The sequence below is a fragment of the Rutilus rutilus genome (assembly GCF_951802725.1).
Source record: "Rutilus rutilus genome assembly, chromosome: 18".
In the NCBI taxonomy this organism is placed as follows: domain Eukaryota; kingdom Metazoa; phylum Chordata; class Actinopteri; order Cypriniformes; family Leuciscidae; genus Rutilus; species Rutilus rutilus.
In genome coordinates this window covers 16,900,537-16,924,666 of record NC_140231.1, presented here as the reverse complement: position 1 = coordinate 16,924,666, position 24,130 = coordinate 16,900,537, and the positions used below count along the sequence as shown (strand labels likewise).

Below are 24,130 nucleotides of genomic sequence, written 5' to 3'. Positions count from 1 at the left end.
CCAAAAAAGCAAAATGACGATTTTTTAGTTTTTTTCCAGACACACAATCCAGAAATCTCTCGTCTCAGGGGGACATGAAGGAGGGAAGCACGGCCATTCGAAAATACTACCGGGTTTCTACTGATACAAAGCTGAATGCTAATCGGTGAAGTATCCCTTTAAATGCAAATGAGCTGCTGCACCCAGCACAGGGGGCGGAGTTTTTCAAAAACTTTTAGCCTTTTATGTTCAAACCAGAGTCAGACAAAGATGGAGAGACTCAAGAAGAAGTGACAACATGTAGAATGCAACAGGACATTTCTGAATGGTTAGTTGATGCATTTATGTAACTTATGTGTAGTTATCTTCTAGTCATTGATTGGCATATTCTGTCATGATGATCTATAAATCGCATTCCTCTGGGCAGGGTTTATGTAAATTTTAGGGTTAATGTTGTCACTAACCCGTCGTGCGGTCCCTCCCTACCAGCCGTTTGTTGTAGTCCTTAAAAAGCTATTTCTTTAAAAGAAAATATCTCCCTTTGCTTTGAACTTTGAGCGTTGTAACTTTGCAGATGTCATTTATGCTCAAACAGCAACATTACACACTAACTAAAGTTAGAAAAGTGAAATCATAATCAACCACCCCTTTTATCGAATTACTTTTTAAATTGCAACAAACATTTGCAATGAACTTCGATGATCTGTTCCACTTGACCAAAAAAAAAAAAAAAAAAAAAAAACCCGGTTCCAGTGAAAAGCAGTGCCTAACTGCATTCAAAAGTCTATCATTATCACAAAATATTAGCATAATAATAAAAGGCTGAGAGTATAAAGCTTTTATCTATCACAAATCTACCAAAAAGCATCAAACTTTAGCATATTTCACCCTGCATTTAACTTTGGACTGTCAAAATAGATCAATGCCATTTCTGCTCATCTGACATTTTGATGACTTTTCATCATACAAAGGCAGAAAGCTAATGCTAATGAGGAAGCTCACTGTTCAAGTGTCGTGGCTTCTGCCGCCTGACGAACTATCACTCTCAAAATTGCGAGTTCCGATGCCAAAATATAGTTTATTATCAGAGGTACAAACAACTATTATTTATGATCTCTTTTTTTAAATTTTATTTTATTTTTTTAAATTTTATTTTTTATCATTTGTTGTTTTAAGAAGTAGACAGAAGACCCCCCAATTTTTCTCTATTGTCAAAACGAGAGGATCAGTTTAACATATTTTTATCTGTGATGGCAGTTCACCATAGTGAACACTTACAGGCCTACATAAATACTGTATGTGTTAGTAGAATAGAGAAATAATATATAATAATAGAATAACTTTGGCTATATTCACATTGATTATGCTTGATTCTTTTATATTCTGATTAACAAAAATATTCCAAACGAGGAGATACCTTTGTACATCCCTATTTTGTTTTTTAAATATGTCAGAGTAAATGTTGTTTTATTGATTGATTAAAAAAGTTACTTGGATAAAATTCAAGCCACTTTCTTTAAAAGGTAAAAAATTACAGCAAATGTAAAAGTGAAGTGACGTCCTCTGCAGTTAATCGATACTAGATAGTGCAGACACATTAGGAGCAGTGAGTAGTGAACACACACACACACACACAATGCAAACCGTGGACACACACACACCCGGAGCAGAGGGTTAGATGCCTTGCTTAAGGACACCTCAGTCATTTCCTGCAATTAGGACTACCAAACCATTAGGCCACAACTGCTCCAACAACATGTAATGGTGCAACCCAGATAGATTGATGAATGAGTGGATGTAGACAGCAGATGGCAGTCTCACGCTTCTGCAGGTTTTTGCTTCAGTCTCAATCCAGTGACATCACAACTGCCCATTACTGCTCACTGTCTGTTAAATCTTCGCCCCTCTGTCTTTCCAGACAACAATTTTTTGAGTGAAAGAGCATAAAACGACAGCCTTCTTAGAAAATACAGCAAAGGAAAGTTTCAAATCTTGCTTACCTATCACTTTCATTTCAGTGACATTTGGGAAGAGGTTTTAATGCATTTCCTCTGGCAGGACAGGTGCACTTCCAGAAATGAAAATTGTAGTTTCATCTACTTTCAAGTCGGCTACTAAATTATTCATCAAATCACAAATCCAGGGCTCAGAGTTCAGAAAGATGTGGAGTAGAATTGACATCAGAAGGTCCTGACAGGTCTTTTGTTCTTCGGCTTTCTTAATGTGGGTTTTTGAAGATGTTTAAAACTAACTGCGGCAATAAGTGATAAACCTTGCCTTGCTTTCAGTTTCAAAGCTTGTGTCTTCTATTTGAAAATCACTAATTCTTCCCCACTATTTATTGATTCATACAAGCCTTAAGGCTGTCTTGATGTTAGTTGGGTCTTATCTGTGGAGACCATAAACCTGAATGTTACAATCTCTAACAAGCTCTTGCTTATCTATCTATCCATCCATCCATCCGTATTCCTTTTGAATTTATCCTTGTTATTTGCATGTATTTTAAAGGTTTATTTTTACATCCGCCAGAATATAATTGAAAACACAGCCACTGACTGAATGAAAACACTCATTTAACTAAATGCTGTACTTAAGTGTATTCTGTGCATATTGACCAGACACAATTTACTCCAATAGACCCAGAATAATGATCAAAACAGAAGTGTGTCATTCATTGCCAGCTTTCATCATTTGAAAGGCTCGGCTCAAGATATAGCTTTATCAGTCTGAATCTTTTCCAAAATCAAGTTTCCTCTCATTCCAGGAAACTGCTCTCCATAAACACACTTTTAGCTCCAGTCTTTAAATAGCTCAAACTGTACTGCAGCGTGTATAGTTAGCTGAACAAGTACCTGCAGAACATAATATAGAGTGGGTGCAGAGAGAGGGTAAAGAGAATGTGGGGGCCGCTCTCCTTTCAGATACAAGACCATTAAAGAAGAATGTTGTTTAGAGGCCTGTCTACCTCGATCTGAGCAGTGTGACAGCAGAGGAATATGAAGACATCTTTGTATTAGCAGTATGTGGAGTTTCTGGGGTAGGAACTCATCAATATATAAGACCGGATGATGAAATTGCCATGTAAGACAAGGGCTTGACTTCACAGCATGAGAGTTCTTACAATGGAAAACCTTGATTTTTAGGCAGGAAAGACACTGGGAAATAATGGTTCTCCAAATACCAGTAGTCTAAGATGACACCATTTATATTCAGTTATAAATCTAAAACTTTAGAGAACAACAAATTAAGTGAAGATTTCATCATTTAATCACCTTTATGTTGTTCCAAACCCCGAATGACATTTTCTACTGTGCAACATAAAATGTAATATTTTGTTCCTTATGCATGCCTTTTACACAATAGAAAAAAAGTCATACATTTAGAAGAATACTAACAGAATTTTTGGGTGACCTACACTACCATTCAAAAGCTTGGTCGGTGAGATTTTTTTGTGTGAAAAGTCTCTTATGATCAACAAGACTGCATTTTTTTGATCAAAATGCAGTAAAACCAGTAATATTGTTAAATGTTCTTTCAAATGTGAAATAACTGTTTTCTGTTTTAATACATTTAAGAATGTAATGTATTCCTGTGATGGCAAAGCTGAATTTTCAGCACCATTACTCCAGTCTTCAGTGTCAAATGATCCTTCAGAAATTGCTGCTTAATATGTATAACTCTTTAAGACAAACATTTTTATAAATAAGAGACCACACTAAACAAATCAGTACGAAGTATAGAACCAAGTGTATTTTTCCCTCTGTCAATGTACACATATTTAGATTTCATCTCACAGTAACACTTTACAATTACATTAAGAACGGGAATATACTTTGACCAGCATAGGTAAATGACAATTATATCTTAAAAGAACAAACAAAACAAAAACACAAACAAAATAAATTGCCCTGTCGATGACGTAACAAAAAAAAAAGTAGTATGTAGTAATGGAGGTATGGCTAGTTGTAATGCTTCATATTTTACCAAATTCAATAAAATCCCAAAACATTTTTCCCCCCAGAATTTTACATTTGAAAATCACTTCATAGTTGAAGTAATATCTTTTCTTATTACCGTTATTTTTTTTTTTTTCATTTGCAGAGAAAGGACTAAACAAAAACCTCTTTGTAATAACAAGGAATGTCAATTCAGTAAAACCATATTTTCAAATGTGAGAAATATCTAGACAGTATACTGTGTTTTTTTTCTTTTTTTTTTCTCCTTTCCAGGAGGTGTCCTTAGATACAAAAGTCTGGACACAGGGTTGTGCTGCTTTATCCATAAAAGTCTTGTCAGTTCACTCTTTTACGCTCTCCTTCAAGGTTTGGGAGGAGGTGAGCTGGCATTCTGATGAGAACAAGTTCCTTTTTTCCCCTCCTTAGAAGAGATGCCACAGTTCTCAAAATATGATTTCGCCTCTGTTCTCCTTATCCTATTTGTTTCAGTGTCTGTAGTCTCATTCGGATGGGTATTGGGCTGTAGTTTCACACCATAGAGAATATAGGAGGCAAGAGAAAGAATTCTCGTAGTCTTGCGTATATCTTTCTCATGCCGGAGGACGAACGACGACAAACACTCACACACACACACACACACAGGCGCACATACGCATACGTATTGTGTGCACGATACACACAAACCTGTCTCCTGAAGTGTTTTCAGCAATGTCCTGTATTTACATAGATACATCTTTTGTCCAAGCTGATGTTCAGTTCAGGACAGTCCCGCTTTCTGAGGTCTCTTTTGTCTGCGTCGTGTTCGCCCACGGTGTTATGAATCCCTCCGGGTGAGATGAGAGTTATCAACTTCATGTATTTCATATCAAAATACTCTCATGGAAAGCTGAATGTGAATACATCATGCATGGAACACAATTAGTAGCCTAACAGATCACAATGTTTCAACACCATGGAGAGAGAGAGAGAGAGAGAGAGAGTGAGAGAGAGATATGCCTTTTGTGGGCTTTTAAAGTTCTAACAACCTTCTGAGCTTTTCTACACTCGCTGGTGGAGGTGTCGCTGTCAAAGCAGGCTTCGCCGTCTGATCTGCGATTCTAAGTGAGAATGTGTTTATGAAACCATGGCGGATAAACAACAAAAAAAGAATTAGATTAATGTGTTTCATGACAGGGACAGATAAATCCTAATTTCTACACCTGACAAAAGATATCCGAGTGGAAATGAATTCAAACTCTTCTGGTATTTCGGCTCTATCAGAGAACAAAACAGAAGATGCGATTTTATCCGCTGCCTTTTCAACTGAACACGTTTTTTTTCTTTTTCACCCTCCAAAAAAGGTGTCAGGTTTAACATCTCCACAAGAACTGATGGGAGCATCTGCTTGTCTCATGCAAATAACTAACACAATCGGCTTCTGTTCTTCATAAATTATTACAACGAGGGCCAGCGAGCGTCTTGTAGAAGATCTCAATTTCATAGCTCTATCATTAAATAAACGTTCAGGAATAGCACCAAAAGCTTGTGTGTGGAGACATCAGTTAAACCGGCGGCTTCTCTCTCCCTGTCCATGGTGTTTTGTTACTCTCCTGTGGAGGCCCAGACCACGCAAAACATACATTTTTAATCGCAAAGAGGGCATTACATCATCTGGAATGTAATGGAAGAATTTCTTTAGACATGATAGAGATAAAATTACATACAACAATGGCTTCGCAAAGACAGCAACGAAAGGAGGATCTATCCACTAGGGCCTTTCTCCTCATTCCCTACGTCCATATCTTTCGGTGGCAGAAAAACTTTTTGGAGAAGTAAACAGAAGATTGTGTGGCTTAAATGCTTGAGGATGCAGAGGAGGTGATTTAAAGTTTTAAAATCCTCAGCACACTTCCTGTCTTGAACCTCCTCCTCAGTCTCTCTTGCGCGCTCGTTCACTCAGACGTAATACTCCTTGTCTTTGTTCTTCTTGCCCTTGGTGGTCGTTTTGGCGATGGCGGCAGTCGTGCTCGGCGTCTTCTCCTTCACCACGGCGCCGTTGCTTTCGGAGCCCGAGTTGCGGCTCTGGTCCACCTGATAAGAGCCTTCGTCTCGGTTGCGGTACTTGTACATGGCGTAAAGGAGGATGAGGATGCAGAGGGCGGCAGCTGCCACGATGCCGACCACCATGCCTGTGGTGCTGCTGGACTCCCTGATCACTTCCACGGCGCCCGGGCGGGCCTTCTCCATCAGGTCGGTGGGGTGAGCTGTGGGCACATGGGGGAAATCAGGCGGGTAGGTTAGACCTGGAGTGTGACGGGAGGACGGGGCAGGTGGCAGGAGCACCTGGTCGCGGGTGTTCATTTTGCCCGCGGGGATGTGGAGCTGGTTGGGGTGGGTGGTGGGGGCGGGGGCTGGACGGTGGTCACCTGGGCCCTGGCCTCCGCCCTTGCCCACGGCGGGGGGCGGCGGCAGGACTGTCCTGTCCGTGACCATGGGGGAGTTTTTGTAAAAGTCCTCGTCATCGGACTCCGTCATTTCTCCGGAGCCGAAGGCCGACACCTCCATGGGGTCGCCGCAGTCCTCCTGGTCCGGAGGGCACGGCGGACGGGGGTCGGACAGAATGAGGGACTCTTTGGTGGTTTGGAGAGGGGCCAGGGAAGTGGGAGGGGCGGGGATGGCAGGGTAACGGGTGGCCATGGGAAGGGGGTCTTGGGTGTCCACGGTAATTATGGGCAACACAAGTTCACCTCCTAGGATGAGAGAGGAAAAAGGGTGAGAGGAAGAAGAATTAGCGAGGACCCGACAATAGCTACATGTACACACACGCTAAATCTATTTGTTATGTGCAATTTATTCTAGGACAAAGATTCTACACACTATTCACATGAAAAAAAGCTAACATATTTTTTAAACCTATTCATATGGCTAACACAAATATGTCTAGATTACTCAAATAACATCTAAAAAAAGAACCAACTCATATCTTGAATAGCTCTTGGCTCTTCTTTGGTTAAACAATATAGCAAACCATGGAGTTTGGGTCACTTACATCAACAAATAGGCCGCATGATTTTTGCATGGAAAAAAAGCAAATTACAAAAAACAAAGGTGTGTAAGATGGTCCCTTTAAAAACACAACTTTTCTCCCCTTTATACTCTTTGACACACTCATCTGTGCTCTAGCCCTTCATCTAACTTGTATAAATACAGAAGTCCCTTTGCAATGATAAAATCCTCTGCATATGTGCATTCTGTGATAAATCATTTAAATGCTGTGTCTCAAAACTTAGTAAGCGGTAATGCCTATATAGGGAATCATCTTATAAATCTTATTACAAACAAAATGGAAGATCATAAGTTGATTTGACTGATATGAGATGCTCTTTAAAGGCAGAACTTCATAAAAACGGCACTGAAACAGTGACTCAACTGACGTGCACGAGACTCGTCTCATTCTGATTTAGCATGTGGCTGAGCTAACCAAAACACTGCATTTTCATTTTATACACTACTGGTCAAAAGTTTGGGGTTAGTATTTTTTTAAAGACATTTTTTCAGCAAGTATGCATTCAATTGATGAAAAGTGACAGTAAAGACTAAAATGTTAAAGAAAAAAGATTTATATTTCATATAAATGCTGTTCATTTGAACTTTCTATTCATCAAAGAAAACGATTCCATATATATTTCGACAAAAATATTCAGCAGCACCGGTTTCCACATTAAATGTTTCTTAAGCACCAAATCAGCATATTAGAATGATTTCTAAAGGATCATGTGACACATTTTAAAATATATTTAATTTTAAGTTATTTAAATGGTAATAAAATTCAATTTTTTTACTCTATTTATGATCAAATAAATGCAGCCTTATAAGAGACTTCTTTCAAAAACATAAAAAAAATCTTACTGACCCGAAAGAGAGAATTTTTTATTTTATTTGTGTCAGGAGCACTCAAATTATGCCCAAACAAGTTAGGCAGGCAGCTGACTAGATTTTGAGACCTAGCCAAAAAATAGGACTGTTGTACCAATTATTTAATAAGAAATGTCTGGGTTAAAACATTTAATTTTCCAACATTTTGTTCAACTAAAATAATCTGAAACCAAAGGCTTGGACAAATGTCAAACAGCAACAGCTGATTCTCCAGATGGGCCATCATAAAGAACTCAACCACTCAATGACACTGAATGATTGCAACACTGCACAATCACAGGAGCAATGGCTGAGCACAGAGTATTAATTCCATGTACTACATGTGCAACACAGTTTGATGTCACACATAATTTACTGATACAGTATATAATGACCAAAGTGGAACGATGGAGTGGAATGACCACTTAGCGTTATGAATAGCCCAGATAGTAGGAGAAGGCCACCCTTCAAGAAATATAACCCTTAGCCTAAACGTAGCAAGCAACCTAAATGACCAGCTGAGCTATTTTTTTTTCATAGTGTCTGTAAGGTTAATATGGGGGAATAGTGCTAGCAGATAAGCATTATGGGAAACAGAATTCAGTAATTCTGAAACAAATGATAATGTAAAAATGATTGGTTACACCTTGTTTTAAGGTGACGTAGTTACATTGCACTTACTCAAATAAGTACTGAGTAATATTAATTAACTACATGTACTTGCTATAGAGTTACGGTTAAGGTTAGTTACTTGTAATTATGCATAATTTACTGTTATTACTATAGTAAGTACATGTAGTAACATGTAACTACGTCACCTTAAAATAAAGTGTTACCAAATTACATTTCAGATCCAACTGATGAATGTTATTTCCTGAATATTTGCGAAACATCATATGTCATTTTATGGGATAGTTAAATTTTACATATGAACTCAACAGAAATTTTATGAGGTCTTAAAAAAAAAAAAAAAACCTAGTTGAAGCTCAAGCTGGAATTAGACTGAGGAATTATCTATGGAACTGCACTACATCCAGTTGGAATATTGGATAATGTCATTAAAAAAGTCTTCTATTTAAGACAGTAGTTTGAGCATCTGAAGCTTGTGTAGGTCTGTGTGGTTTCAGTGCTGCTGTACGTATGTGTACTCACCAGTGCCAGGCTCACACTCCTCCAGATCCTCATCATCACTGGGACACTCGGCTGACGCCACCAGCAGGTCATCTGAGTTCTGAAAGAGAGGACAGAATACAGGTTCTTTTTCCAAGTCTGGAGGCAGATTCCATTTAATCGGATTTCTCCACAACCTTGAAAGTTGTGACAGTAAGCTTTCGTCATATATGGACATTTATGTCTCAGGGGTTGATGTTTATTAAAGCTAACAACTTTCAGGTTTGTTTTTTACACAATACATTTTTTTTTTTTACCAACTTTTCAAATATAGTTTTGCCCTAGACCCAGACTTTCATAAACTATGAAAATTCACTATAAACATATGAATTATTAAAAATGTAAAACTATGACTATTTCAACAAAAACAAAGAATAAACAAAGCATTTCAATATTTATAGTGAAGATTCATAGGCACTGATTTATGATTCTGCCAGTGGGTGCTCACCCTCCAAAACCACTACCCCCCACCCCAACCCCCCAAAAAATTATAACTAAGCAAGCAAGGTGCTAACAATGGCATACAGATATGCTACAAATGCCCCTGCCTAAACACAATCATTACTTAATACTTATACTAGTTTTTCAAGAATGCAGCCTTTATCTGCATGCAATGGTGCGTTTGATGAATTCATTAAACAAAAGCATACCAGACATGAACACATTTTTATTCACATATTCTTCCTGTGAGTGTTGTCTTAATTACTTAAAGTTAATTGCCAAGTTAATTACTTAAAATGCAATTTATCAGGTGCAAAAAACAAAAACAAAACAGAAAGCAAAAGCTTTTCTATCAGGTTGTTATGTCGTAACGCTAAATATGGTCCAATTTAGAGAGGTTCCTGAATTTCAATCAATTTTTGATTGGTTAAAATCAGAGAATATTTTAATTCAGAAATGTTTAAAATGTCATTTTCATCACATCTTAAATTGTGTGGTGGAAATAACATTTTAAAACACTGTAATAAAAATACTCATGACTTCCAGAAAATCTTCTGTGATGCATGTTCACGGTTTTGATTGTACTAAAAGCGTCTAAGAAACAGCCATTGGTTGTGGAGGAATTTATGCGATGCTGTGATGCTAGACCAAATGGCTTTGCTGCCCCTTGATTTGACCTGAGTTTGAATTAACATTCCCGACTCATACCTCACATTCATAAAACATGTAATTGGATCTGGGCCATGACTGATTTGGACCCATCAGTTTGTCCTTTCTCATCGAGAGGTCAGAACAATTTCGCTGTTCACTCGTATGGGCATATTTATCTGTTTGCGAGGCTGGGAGGCATCGACAGAATGAGACTCCCCTTGCGATCGCTAGATGAGGTATATGGAGGTATTCATTGATGGTGACACCAGGTTTTGCATTTGTGCTCTCTATTTTAATACACACACAAACAAAAGACAGAGCTAAAGCTTTTACATATGCATATAGTGAAAACCTTCATGGTAAACCATTAAATAGGCAATGCATGGTTTCCATGATGTGATTACTGAGATAATACGTTTCAACCTCTTCATTCGAGGCCCGATAAGATTCTGACTTAATGTATGCAAATATGCTCCACATCTGCATTTAAATACTGATAATTTTGACCATGATTGACGTAACTGAATTGGCCTGCAGACAGTCTTAATTGGTCTGGCTGAAATAGTGTCGTATTGATCTAGTCCCCATTTTGTTAGAGCTTTTCTTGTCCTCTGACTGTTCACTATTGTCAGCTACAAACATTCTGAATTGGCCAGAGTTAAATTACTTTCGAAAGTAAGCTTATTGAGGAAAACATTCTGTTTCAAAGGCTTTCCGTCATATCAGCAATGTTATTATGCTTTATTTACACCAAATAAACAAAACCATTTCATGTCCTCGACATCCATCAAATACTGATGTAGCTGAATTCTGCTGAAACGAAAAGAAACAAACCTTAAGACGACAAAGATGTAAATGTACAGACAGCACCCATCAGGGTTATTTTAAACAAAAAGCCTACCTTTGAACGATTAAAGCATTTACTGAGACAAAAGAAAAGCTAAGATGAATTTGCTTGGTTTTTGAGTCTGATTTACAAATATTAAAGACTCTGACATTTCCAACCTCTAATTAAAAGACGCATTGCAGCATTAGTTTTGCCTGACTGCGTTTATTAAAGGATAATTAGCGCGCTTCTTATCTGCACTTTTGCACAATGCCTGTGTGTTTAGTAAGACAAGTTTATTAAGAACACTGGAATTGCAGGTTGTTTCTTGATACGTGCATACATTCCTTACAAATACGCCATGACTAATTTTTTGATATGACAAAAAGAAAGTTGAGGGCACTTTCAATATCCAAATCCTGAAAAGGGAAACAGTGTTATGTCAGCTTGATCAAGGGCTTACTTAACATACTCTATTGGCACAATTTCCCAAACGCTGCAAGAGTTCTGACTTGAGCTGTGATTTACGTGGAGTCATAAAGGTTCACTTCAAATGAAGCACAAATTTGAGGTCCTGGAAAAGCAATCTTAGATCAAAAGATCTGAGTTGCTGGATGCATGGACGCTTTGATACAAAACAGCACAAGCCTCTGAAAATGAGGCCGAAATAATTACATATGTCTGACCCTGCAGCTCTGACTGATTTTCAGAACACTTGATTTGAGTTTGCCCTTCAAATATTTAGACATTCAAGGTCTGATTTGAGCTGCCTCGCTGCCTTATAGAGCATCCTAAATGTCATTGGACCTTTCTTACATAAGCAGAAAATCGACATGCTACACACAGGGGCTTCGGTCAGGGGGTAATAGTGGAACTATGTAAAAGGTGCCCTCAGGGAGGAGGGGCCGCAAAGATATATTGATAATCCATAATATCATCATGACAAAATTGCATAGTTATAATAACATGCTATCATTAGGAATAACATATCGCAAGACTCAATTTTCCATCCGTAAAAATGAGAAATGTTCTTTATTTGCCTTGCAGCGCGTGTCCTCCCATGTTAGCGGAATCCCCCCATCAAAAGGGAAAGTGGTTTGGTCTTGTTCCCTTTCGAGTTGGTCTCTCAACATTGCGTAATAGAAAACTCCTTTATCCCAAATTCTTGAAGACTGATAGAATCACGCTATGCACTTGCAGTAGCCAATGATGTCCGAGCGCTCTGGCGGTGGGCAGGCCAAGCCGCTATACAGCAAGTACTGGGCTGCGTTCCAGTCCACTTTTAGACACGCAGTTGCGAACTTCCCTAAGCACTTCCCCTCGGCGGAATCCCTGCCGCCATTTTGAAGTGCGTTCCACTTCGTGAAGTGGACGAGAGAAGTTGGACAGAACCTACTTCATATGTACACTTCAGGCAGCTCCATATACCACAATGCAACATGATTGTGACGTCAACGCATATTGCGTTTAATTTACCTCTCCACAAACAACTCTATGATATATGAATTATTTTTGTATTTTTAAACAACTAAAACACATATATACAGTGAGGAAAATAAGTATTTGAACACCCTGCTATTTTGCAAGTTCTCCCACTTAGAAATCATGGAGGGGTCTGAAATTGTCATCGTAGGTGCATGTCCACTGTGAGAGACATAATCTAAAAAAAAAATCCAGAAATCACAATGTATGATTTTTTAACTATTTATTTGTATGATACAGCTGCAAATAAGTATTTGAACACCTGAGAAAATCAATGTTAATATTTGGTACAGTAGCCTTTGTTTGCAATTACAGAGATCAAACGTTTCCTGTAGTTTTTCACCAGGTTTGCACACACTGCAGGAGGGATTTTGGCCCACTCCTCCACACAGATCTTCTCTAGATCAGTCAGGTTTCTGGGCTGTCGCTGAGAAACACAGAGTTTGAGCTCCCTCCAAAGATTCTCTATTGGGTTTAGGTCTGGAGACTGGCTAGGCCACGCCAGAACCTTGATATGCTTCTTACAGAGCCACTCCTTGGTTATCCTGGCTGTGTGCTTCGGGTCATTGTCATGTTGGAAGACCCAGCCTCGACCCATCTTCAATGCTCTAACTGAGGGAAGGAGGTTGTTCCCCAAAATCTCGCAATACATGGCCCCGGTCATCCTCTCCTTAATACAGTGCAATCGCCCTGTCCCATGTGCAGAAAAACACCCCCAAAGCATGATGCTACCACCCCCATGCTTCACAGTAGGGATGGTGTTCTTGGGATGGTACTCATCATTCTTCTTCCTCCAAACACGTTTAGTGGAATTATGACCAAAAAGTTCTATTTTGGTCTCATCTGACCACATGACTTTCTCCCATGACTCCTCTGGATCATCCAAATGGTCATTGGCGAACTTAAGACGGGCCTTGACATGTGCTGGTTTAAGCAGGGGAACCTTCCGTGCCATGCATGATTTCAAACCATGACGTCTTAGTGTATTACCAACAGTAACCTTGGAAACGGTGGTCCCAGCTCTTTTCAGGTCATTGACCAGCTCCTCCCGTGTAGTTCTGGGCTGATTTCTCACCTTTCTTAGGATCATTGAGACCCCACGAGGTGAGATCTTGCATGGAGCCCCAGTCCGAGGGAGATTGACAGTCATGTTTAGCTTCTTCCATTTTCTAATGATTGCTCCAACAGTGGACCTTTTTTTCACCAAGCTGCTTGGCAATTTCCCCGTAGCCCTTTCCAGCCTTGTGGAGGTGTACAATTTTGTCTCTAGTGTCTTTGGACAGCTCTTTGGTCTTGGCCATGTTAGTAGTTGGATTCTTACTGATTGTATGGGGTGGACAGGTGTCTTTATGCAGCTAACGACCTCAAACAGGTGCATCTAATTTAGGATAATAAATGGAGTGGAGGTGGACATTTTAAAGGCAGACTAACAGGTCTTTGAGGGTCAGAATTCTAGCTGATAGACAGGTGTTCAAATACTTATTTGCAGGTGTATCATACAAATAAATAGTTAAAAAATCATATATTGTGATTTCTGGATTTTTTTTTTAGATTATGTGTCTCACAGTGGACATGCACCTACGATGACAATTTCAGACCCCTCCATGATTTCCAAGTGGGAGAACTTGCAAAATAGCAGGGTGTTCAAATACTTATTTTCCTCACTGTACATATAGAATGCTGCATTAAACAATTTCGTATGGGAAAAAATGTCATATTAAATCAACCCCATAGTGGATTCTATGATTCAGCCTATTGCAAAGGTTCCGCCAGTAGTGGGCACTCATGCAACGTAAGCAATGACGTACATCCGAGTGAATGAGATGGAGGGAAGTTAGCGAGTGAAGGGCATGACAATTTTGGAGTGTAACGCAGCCCTGAGTGTCAATAGGGGTTATGTGCTACTTAACTTCCGTATTCTGTAAAACAGATCGCATCGCTTCCGGATCAGGTCTTTTGTATGTGCTTCGTGAAAAAATTAGCTGTTTTACTCAAGATGATAAAGGGGCGAGCAAATATAAGCATAACCAAAGTCCCTCGCATATGCAGATTGATATCTAAAAGTTTTTTCTTCTTCACACAAACATTTATATATTTAAATACAATAAATGGCAATAACGAAGTGAACTAGGTAGGTTAGCCGATTACCTTAAAAGTCCATAGATATCGGTGTCAGTTCATACTACTGTTAACACTTTCTCTGACAGGCGGATGCGATGAGACCAGTGTTCCGGTTTGGTCATGTGACGTTCGACATATACCCTATTGCATCTGAATCTTTCTCCTTCACGCAGCTATATGCTGTCTTTAAGGCGAGACACTACAGGTGAATAGGGTACATTTTTTAGCTAGCAGATATCACCATGAAACTTTCCCAGTTGATTACCTACATTAAGATGAGAAAAAAAATTATTACAAGGTTTCTGTAATTTAATGTTTAAATATGCAAAATAGGCAATATCTAATTAAATATGCGCTAATTTGCATATATTTAAAAAAACGAAATCTGAGTAGGCTATTGGATAAAGCCAGGTTAAAAATTATTTTTTCATTGTGTTCACATATTAGGTGGGAAAAAAATTACAGAGGGATTTATGGATATCTACTTTTGTTATCCTGTAAATCAGAAAATACTGTCAATAGCCTTAAAAAAATGATTTTTGCCATGTTTTTTGGAATAAAATGTTATATAATTCAGGCTAGGAATAATATATTTACAAATCCCTCTGTAAATGTCTTCATAATATAACTAGGTACAAGTCTGGAAAGTTTGGTGTATATAGGTGCTACTGAAGTGGAGATTTCGGACTTGGAGTATGAGAGAAGTATAACATTAGTATAAAAGGAATGTATTGATGTCACTTTCCCGCCGGAACACAACCCCCTCAGTCAGACTGAGTGGCAGAAGAGCTGCAGGGTGACTGGATTTAATAGAGGAAACTGCGAAAACAAACGATTATCAGTTTAAACTAAAGGTTGGACTCGATATAGTGTTCCTTACAACTTACCAAAGATCCAATGGTCCATGGATATTGAAATGCAGCCAGGAATCGTGTTTCCTGACATTTAAATGAGCCTGATTTCGACGCCGGAGAAATACATAAAACAAATCTGCCTTTGAACGCTTTATATAAATACAATATAGGTAGTTCTAAATCCGGGTGATCACTCATATTAATGTTATATATATAATCATATCATCCAGCTCTAAAACTTGTATAGTTTTTTGTCAGTGTTTATTTAAAAACATCCGATTGTGCTTAATAAGCCGACAACGCACGTGGTCATGTAAACGCGGAAACACGTTTTAACGTGTCATAAAGGTCATAAACGGCTTAAGCATAAACCGGTCGACACAGGTAGTTTTTTGCCTCTTACTCTGATTTCGCACGGTTTGTAAAAGCATTAACCTGGTTTCTGTCGGCTTATTGAACTGCGCATGTGTGAAATGTGACAGGAACGCATCCTTAGTGCAGATTTAAACACATCCAGACAGAGCGAGCATTTTGCAGGAAAGGAAGAAGGAAATTTATCACAAACGCAGACTCTTTCATGACCCAGAAAATTATAAAAATGTCCTCTCATCTTGTGCAGCAAAAGTAGAAGTGGTTCAGTAAAAACGCTGCATCTGTAACTGGCCCAATGACGTGACGTGCAATTTTGATGTCCAAACCCCTTTATGAAGTCAAAATAAGGAAATGTTTAATAAAAAGCACATTTATTGAATCAATTGATCTCTGTTTATCAAATGATATAAACATATATTGAGGGTATTACAAAGTGTAAGAATTATTAGACATTATAGTCACATAATGTCATACCGGATAACTGTCCGGACCTTAGAGTGACATACAAAAAAGCCAAACAAACTGTAAAAAATCGAATGAACCCTAACATCTCCTCCACAGGCATTATTGTATGAGTCTTGACAACAATATAATTAAATATTACAAAGAATATGACATCCAGTTAATTGTTATGGTTTGGAGCATTCTGTCCCAAAACTGGCTGTCAGCCAATGTCATACGGGATAACAAGCAAACTGGAGCAATTTTATTGTGAATTTTATTTTGACACGATGTGAGATAGCATGTTACACAATCAGGAAGACCCTGATGGACCCCCAAACAATGGTGAAAGGTAAGTATGTCTTTCATAAAATGTGTTTAACTATGTAGTAAAATCCTGTGTCATATGGGATAACGCTAAAATAACATATATAATGTGGATTTTATGTAAATATGTTTATTTAGCATGAATTTACATATTTGGAAGTTGAAGGTAAAGGTTGCAGATTTCTATAGGTAGCCAAAAATACTGCCTGATAAAGATTTAAACTGAGTTTTGTCATACCGGATAACAATTTTGTCATATAGGATAACAGTTACTTTCTGTTTGACAATATATTATTATACAGTTTTCAGCTTTAATTTGTATAATTTCCATTAAAATTGTGATATTAACATATCATTAACATTGTTTAGTTAAATATTAGCAAATTATATAATTCATATTAATATTCAATTACAATTACACTTAATTATTGTCCAACCTGTCATATTGGGGAATCAGCCCCTTTAAGTCTATAAAAATGTAGTGTTCATTTAATGAAACTAATGAAATTTAGTGATTCAAGGTACTTCAACCCATTAATAAGATTTTTCTTTATAAATATGTTGTTCAATTACATGCTTTTGTAAATTTGTTGTTCAAATAAATGATGTTCAGTGAAATGAGTGAAGGTCGCCTACTTTAACCCTTTACATTATTTATGAATATTGATGTAGAGTGACTATGATCATCAATAAAATGATTCACGGTACTTTTCAGTACTAAATTAAACCTAATGTTGAAAAGTTGTGCTGTTCTGATATTCATAAACATGAAAAAAATGTTTAAATGTATTTGTATACTTGCCAAATCTGGGAAGAAACCACACTGAGTTTGTGTGTAACAGTTTACACACTGAAAACCACATCTGTATTTCTTTACAGTGGAGCCTAATTAATTTCCTTGGAAAAACATTGCATAACATAAACATTAATTATTTATGAACATTATTAAGTGTTGTAAAAATGACAATTCATGTGTTAACTTATATGGTGTCATACCGAGTAACAACTTAAGTCAGGCGGGATAACGCTGTTTTTTCCCATTGAAATGAATTATTTCACTTCATGGAGTTGAGGAAACAATAATAACATGATACCAAGTCCTGTAAAACATTTTCAGACATTTCGCATTTTAAATCACATTGCAGTGTTAAAATGTGGGTAAAGAACTTGAACAAGTAGGGTCACGTTTAAAGAAATCACAATATAATGAGAAAAAATTGTTGTGCAAAACATTTTTTTCTGTGCTCCAAATATTGTTTACTGCATCACTTTATATATTCATTAAGTATTATTGATTTGAAAAGTTTTAATATCGTAATATTTAGAAAATGCATTAACGTTATCCCGTATGACATTTTGACTGGTGTCGTCACATGATTCTCAGTTAAACCGCTTAAAATACATTGTTTAAAATTGAGATTTTAGTAATAAGTAAAAAACACCCCCATAAAGATAATAACTACTTTGATGTGCAGTTTTAACCTTTTTGAATTTTTTATCAGTTGAAAACCTTATTTGTCACTGGCCCAACTACATGAAAGGACAATATGTGACCCTGGACCACAACACCAGTCACAAGTAGCATGGGTATATTTGTGGCAATAGCCAATATGGGTCAAAATTATCGTTTTTCTTTTATGCCAAAAATCATTAGGATATTAAGTAGAGATCATGTTCCATGAAGATATTTTGTACATTTTCTACTGTAAATATATATATATATACAAAATATTTTTGTGAGTGGATGCAGCAAAAGCACGAACGTAAATGGACAACGTAAGTGGTCCAGGGTCACATATATGAGCTGTAAGTTTCCTGCTGACATGTTGCAAGCTTTATTTAACATCACAACCGACATAAATGAAATACTCTAGTCAGATACGCAAATGAGTGTTTTGTCGTCACACAGGAGCATGGCCTGATTTATTAATAAATCCATGTAAACGTGCCGCTGTTGACTTGCGTTGTCATGGTTACTGGTTTGCAAGTGAAACAGCTTAAACAGCATGTAAATTTCAATAAGCTGATATCTGTGAGTTATCAGCTTACTGTGGTACATGTAAACGTTCACAATGGTAACTGCAAATCCACCTTTCGCTGCCTGGAGTCAAGTTGTTTCTATCAATTAAAGCGATCCATTTTCTTCTCTGTTCTGTAGCTTTCGGCAGTCTGTAAAAATATACTTCAGATTTCTTGTCAAATGTAGTTGTACAGTCAATCGCAAAGTTCTTTCCCGTTTAAGATGTTTTGTGTGTTTTTCGCGGCATTCACGCTGAAAACCAATGCTGATTGATTTCAATAGTGTGTGACATTAGCATGTGTTCTGTGCAGGATCAAATCAATTGATTTCAATAGGGACATTAGCATATTGCTAAGCTAATGATGAAGTAAGTACTCTGCATATTATTGGTCTTATAAACATAAAATACAAAGAAAACTCAAATATTGAGTAATCTATTTGAACTACACACATGTAGAGAAATTTTCTTTTAAATGTCTTTTTTACACAGTGAATGTAAATATAGTTCATAAAGGAATAAATTTGTAGTCTAGACACGTGCTATTCCACATAAATGTCTTACTCATCTTGAGGAGATGAGGAGAGGAGTGGTGCACTGGGACTTCCTCAGCACTAAGCTGTCTCACTCAAATCCCCATTTCCATGCTATTGCTTTGTATGACTATTTACACCCAGAACAGCACGGATTAAGAGTGATTCACAGCTTGCACGTGAGAGAATCTGTGTTCGTCCTCAGTTGCGCTAATGTTTGCTTCTAGTGGCTATGGATCTTGGCAGTTTCGCTATGATTGACACTGATTGTTATTGAGCTTGGCCTTTATTCTTATCAACGTGCATCTCCTGATCAATGGAGTTGAACACCACATGAATAAAGGCTGACAGTGGGGGAGGCAAGCGCTGCTAACTCGCTACCAATATGTGATGAATGGGGGGCAGAGACAACACAGACATGTCAGATATGACTCTCAATATTCTCAAAATTAATAGCCTTGTGCTCCAGCATTTTACAGATGCTGCTTGAGGATAAATATATAGAATTTTTTAGGCTGTCGATAGGCATGAAGAATTGCTGGGCTAGGAACAACAATGGCCAGTCTATGCTTTAATGACAAGAGAGAAACCAGCATGTTAAGCAAATAAAACCCTACATTTACATAAATTGTGAGCTTGTCCAGAAATATCAGGGCACTGTTAAAGATGGCCCAAAGTTATCTAACTGGATAAGACGGGGTTCTATTGAAATTGTGAAAAAATGATTTGTGATAGTCTTGGATACGCTATATTGTTTTCTAGTAAAAAAAAAAAAAAAAAAGAGAGCAAAAATGGTTTATGAATTTGAATAAATTCAGTTTTCATATACAGTGAGGAAAATAAGTATTTGAACACCCTGCTATTTTGCAAGTTCTCCCACTTGGAAATAATGGAGGGGTCTGAAATTGTCATCGTAGGGTGCATGTCCACTGTGAGAGACATAATCAAAACAAAAAAAATCCAGAAATCACAATATATGATTTTTTAACTATTTATTTGTATGATACAGCTGCAAATAAGTATTTGAACACCTGTCTATCAGCTAGAATTCTGACCCTCAAATGTCCACCTCCACTCCATTTATTATCCTAAATTAGATGCACCTGTTTGAGGTCGTTAGCTGCATAAAGTCACCTGTCCACCCCATACAATCAGTAAGAATCCAACTACTAACATGGCCAAGACCAAAGAGCTGTCCAAAGACACTAGAGACAAAATTGTACACCTCCACAAGGCTGGAAAGGGCTACGGGGAAATTGCCAAGCAGCTTGGTGAAAAAAGGTCCACTGTTGGAGCAATCATTAGAAAATGGAAGAAGCTAAACATGACTGTCAATCTCCCTCGGACTGGGGCTCCATGCAAGATCTCACCTCGTGGGGTCTCAATGATCCTAAGAAAGGTGAGAAATCAGCCCAGAACTACACGGGAGGAGCTGGTCAATGACCTGAAAAGAGCTGGGACCACCGTTTCCAAGGTTACTGTTGGTAATACACTAAGACGTCATGGTTTGAAATCATGCATGGCACGGAAGGTTCCCCTGCTTAAACCAGCACATGTCAAGGCCCGTCTTAAGTTCGCCAATGACCATTTGGATGATCCAGAGGAGTCATGGGAGAAAGTCATGTGGTCAGATGAGACCAAAATAGAACTTTTTGGTCATAATTCCACTAAACGTGTTTGGAGGAAGAAGAATGATGAGTACCATCCCAAGAACACCATCCCTACTGTGAAGCATGGGGGTGGTAGCATCATGCTTTGGGGGTGTTTTTCTGCACATGGGACAGGGCGACTGCACTGTATTAAGGAGAGGATGACCGGGGCCATGTATTGCGAGATTTTGGGGAACAACCTCCTTCCCTCAGTTAGAGCACTGAAGATGGGTCGAGGCTGGGTCTTCCAACATGACAATGACCCGAAGCACACAGCCAGGATAACCAAGGAGTGGCTCTGTAAGAAGCATATCAAGGTTCTGGCGTGGCCTAGTCAGTCTCCAGACCTAAACCCAATAGAGAATCTTTGGAGGGAGCTCAAACTCCGTGTTTCTCAGCGACAGCCCAGAAACCTGACTGATCTAGAGAAGATCTGTGTGGAGGAGTGGGCCAAAATCCCTCCTGCAGTGTGTGCAAACCTGGTGAAAAACTACAGGAAACATTTGACCTCTGTAATTGCAAACAAAGGCTACTGTACCAAATATTAACATTGATTTTCTCAGGTGTTCAAATACTTATTTGCAGCTGTATCATACAAATAAATAGTTAAAAAATCATACATTGTGATTTCTGGATTTTTTTTTTTAGATTATGTCTCTCACAGTGGACATGCACCTACGATGACAATTTCAGACTCCTCCATGATTTCTAAGTGGGAGAACTTGCAAAATAGCAGGGTGTTCAAATACTTATTTTCCTCACTGTATATAAATAATTTCAAACTATTGCAGATTTAAAATATACATTTGTGTAGCATTTTTTAACCTTGTAAAACTAAAAATATATATTTTCCAGACACATATACAGTAAATTGTACGGTAAAATAAATGACCTCCCCCTCCCCCCGTAAAAGTCCTTTAATCTGTTAAGCTGTAACCCCACTTTTGAAAAATGCCCAGAAATGACATACCCAAACTGAAACAGATACAGTTCATGAACCCTTTGTACTAAAAGCACAAGTATGGTCTCATTTGAAAGCTGACACCTGGCAGTTTATTGTAAATGTAGAATTAATTATTGTCATAATGATTTTTTTTTTTTATAAATAGCTTCAATGTTTTGTAAAGTTATTAGAAATTTATTTTTATGAAACATCCTCATGAAAATAAAATTGAAGTTGGCACTGTATCAATCTAGAAATGCACTGCAGTTAAAGCCACATGTCTGACCATGTTATATTTAAAATCCAAACTTACTTTATAACGCAAGTCGAGTGTTTTAAATAATCTTCTGTGATCTAATTTCATTTGGCTTCAGATAAAAAAATCAGACAGAAAATATATTATTTTATAGTATTCTGCACGATGATAAAGTCTATATCGATTAGCATTACATTATAAATATAATCTATTATTATGAAAATACCTGGCATGGCTTGAAGAACACAGGTATATCAAATATCATTGCAATCATGTTTATTGTCTTCAAAACGTCTTTATCTGCATGTTACAGCGATCTCTGTTAGCTTTGTGTGTGTTCGGGGGTTCCTGGAATGTCACATGATTATGGCTATATTGACTATTATTGTGCATAGGGCGCCCTCAGGCTGCTGGTATGGATTGAAAACACAGTACATCAGAGTATGAAGCGCTCATAATGATTACATCGACGCATTTGGGTATAAATTCAATAAATATTATTCCTGTCTATAGAAATATGATGTAAATCTATGAGAATCTATCAATATTTCTCCAAATCTGCACATTTTTGAACTAAAGCCCTGAGGGACGTTGTTTTGTCAAGCACTGTCATGACGACAGCACAGGAGTTTTTTTCTGAATGGGAGCGACGCCAACACTGGCACGCGGAGGGTTAATCGCTGGCACGCAAGCAAATGCGAGAGAAGTGTATATTTCATTCAGATAAAGTCTACCTGCACACAGATCTACATTTTGATGTAATAATTCCTCATAGTAAAAAAAGCTTATTTTATTAAGTTAGGAGTAGAGATGCACCAATTGATCGGCTGGTGACCGGAATTGGCCGATTTTCACGTGATCGGCCATAACCGGCGACTGGCCGGTCAGTCTGACATATGCCGATTTTATGCCGGTCAAATGCACTCAAACATGATTAACATCGCGCAATATCAGCATCACACGTGCACACGGAACGCACATATAGGAAACCTCGTGAATTACGGCCGTTTCACGCATATTTTTTCCGGCGTGCATGTTAATCAATGAGTGCATTCACACCGGGAGCAGGAGCAGCGCGTGAGCGCCCAACAGGAGCGTCGCGTGAGCAGCAGTGAAGCGGGGGTTTTGCCGCTGAGTCTATTTTGTCTGCGCTGCTCACGCTCAATTAAAGTGAATTCACACTTTTGATGGACAAAATAAATATGATTTTAAACAAAAGTGCCCAAAATGCACAGAATGTGCATGTCTAGTGTGTTTTAACAAGAACTGGATTAGGTTATGTCAGAAAAGAAAATGAAGACTCAAAAATATTTATATAAAATTTACCCATTTAAACTTGTTTTTATTATTTAGTTTGGGTAAAAGGATATGGTATTTTATTTTAAAAAATATATATAGAAAATAAATATTTGTGTGTGCTGTAAAGTGGTTATAAAAAATGAAATCGGAATCGGGTATCGGCAGGTCAAACTCAATGAAAAATCTGAATCGGCCTAGAAAATTGTAAAAATAGAAATTTACTATAAAAATACTATTAAATTGTCTATCTAAATCTAAAGAAAATTTCAAGAGAAATATTTAAATTTCTGTACTATTTCTTGTGAAAATGTCAAATGTTTGTGTATTTATATGAGTGTATGTGTGTGTGTGTGTGTGTGTGTGTGTGTGTGTGTATATATATATATATATAGGCTATGTGTGTGTTGTGGCACAGTGATGAACTCGGAAACTTAAAAATGGCACTTTATGACAAAAAGGTTGCCGACCCCTGATGTATAGTTTATCAAGGTATAACATTAAATCTGATAGTAAAAAACAAACAAAAAAAAAAACCGCTTCAGTGCGCCGACGCACTGGCGAAGGTTAACAGGTTTTTAATCAGAAGTAAAAAAAGGATTGAAATCTGACAAGTGAATAGAAATTTAACCGTTCAAATGTTTGCTTTCATAAGAATGTATGAATGTTTGCTTTCATAAGAATTTCATAAGAATGCTCTAAATATGTTTCTTGAGGCTTAGAAAATAATGACTTCAGAAAATTGCAGGACCGTTTAAAGGAAATGTGACTAGTAAAATACTATGTGTGGGAGGAATGAAAGGGAAAGTCTATGTGGGGGAGATATATCCTGACACATGCGAATCTGAGCTTTATGATTCTTCTCCTTCAGGGCCTTCCAGATGCTGAGTGACAGCTCTTTTTCAAGCAATAAATGACAGA

The 24,130-nt window shown here is 37.8% G+C and overlaps 1 protein-coding gene across 1 annotated transcript in view; it reads right to left on the bottom strand.

The window, feature by feature from the left end:
• Positions 1-3,709: 3,709 nt before the first annotated feature.
• The window catches only part of nrxn2a (neurexin 2a), a 432,089-nt gene continuing 411,668 nt past the window's right edge, over positions 3,710-24,130 (bottom strand). The window contains exons 23-24 of the mRNA XM_084387273.1: positions 8,982-9,060; positions 3,710-6,664 (exon numbers count right to left, since the gene is read on the bottom strand). Coding sequence (XP_084243399.1) covers positions 5,871-6,664; positions 8,982-9,060 — 873 coding nt within the window. The 3' untranslated portion in view covers positions 3,710-5,870. The remainder of the gene's footprint in view (positions 6,665-8,981; positions 9,061-24,130) is intronic.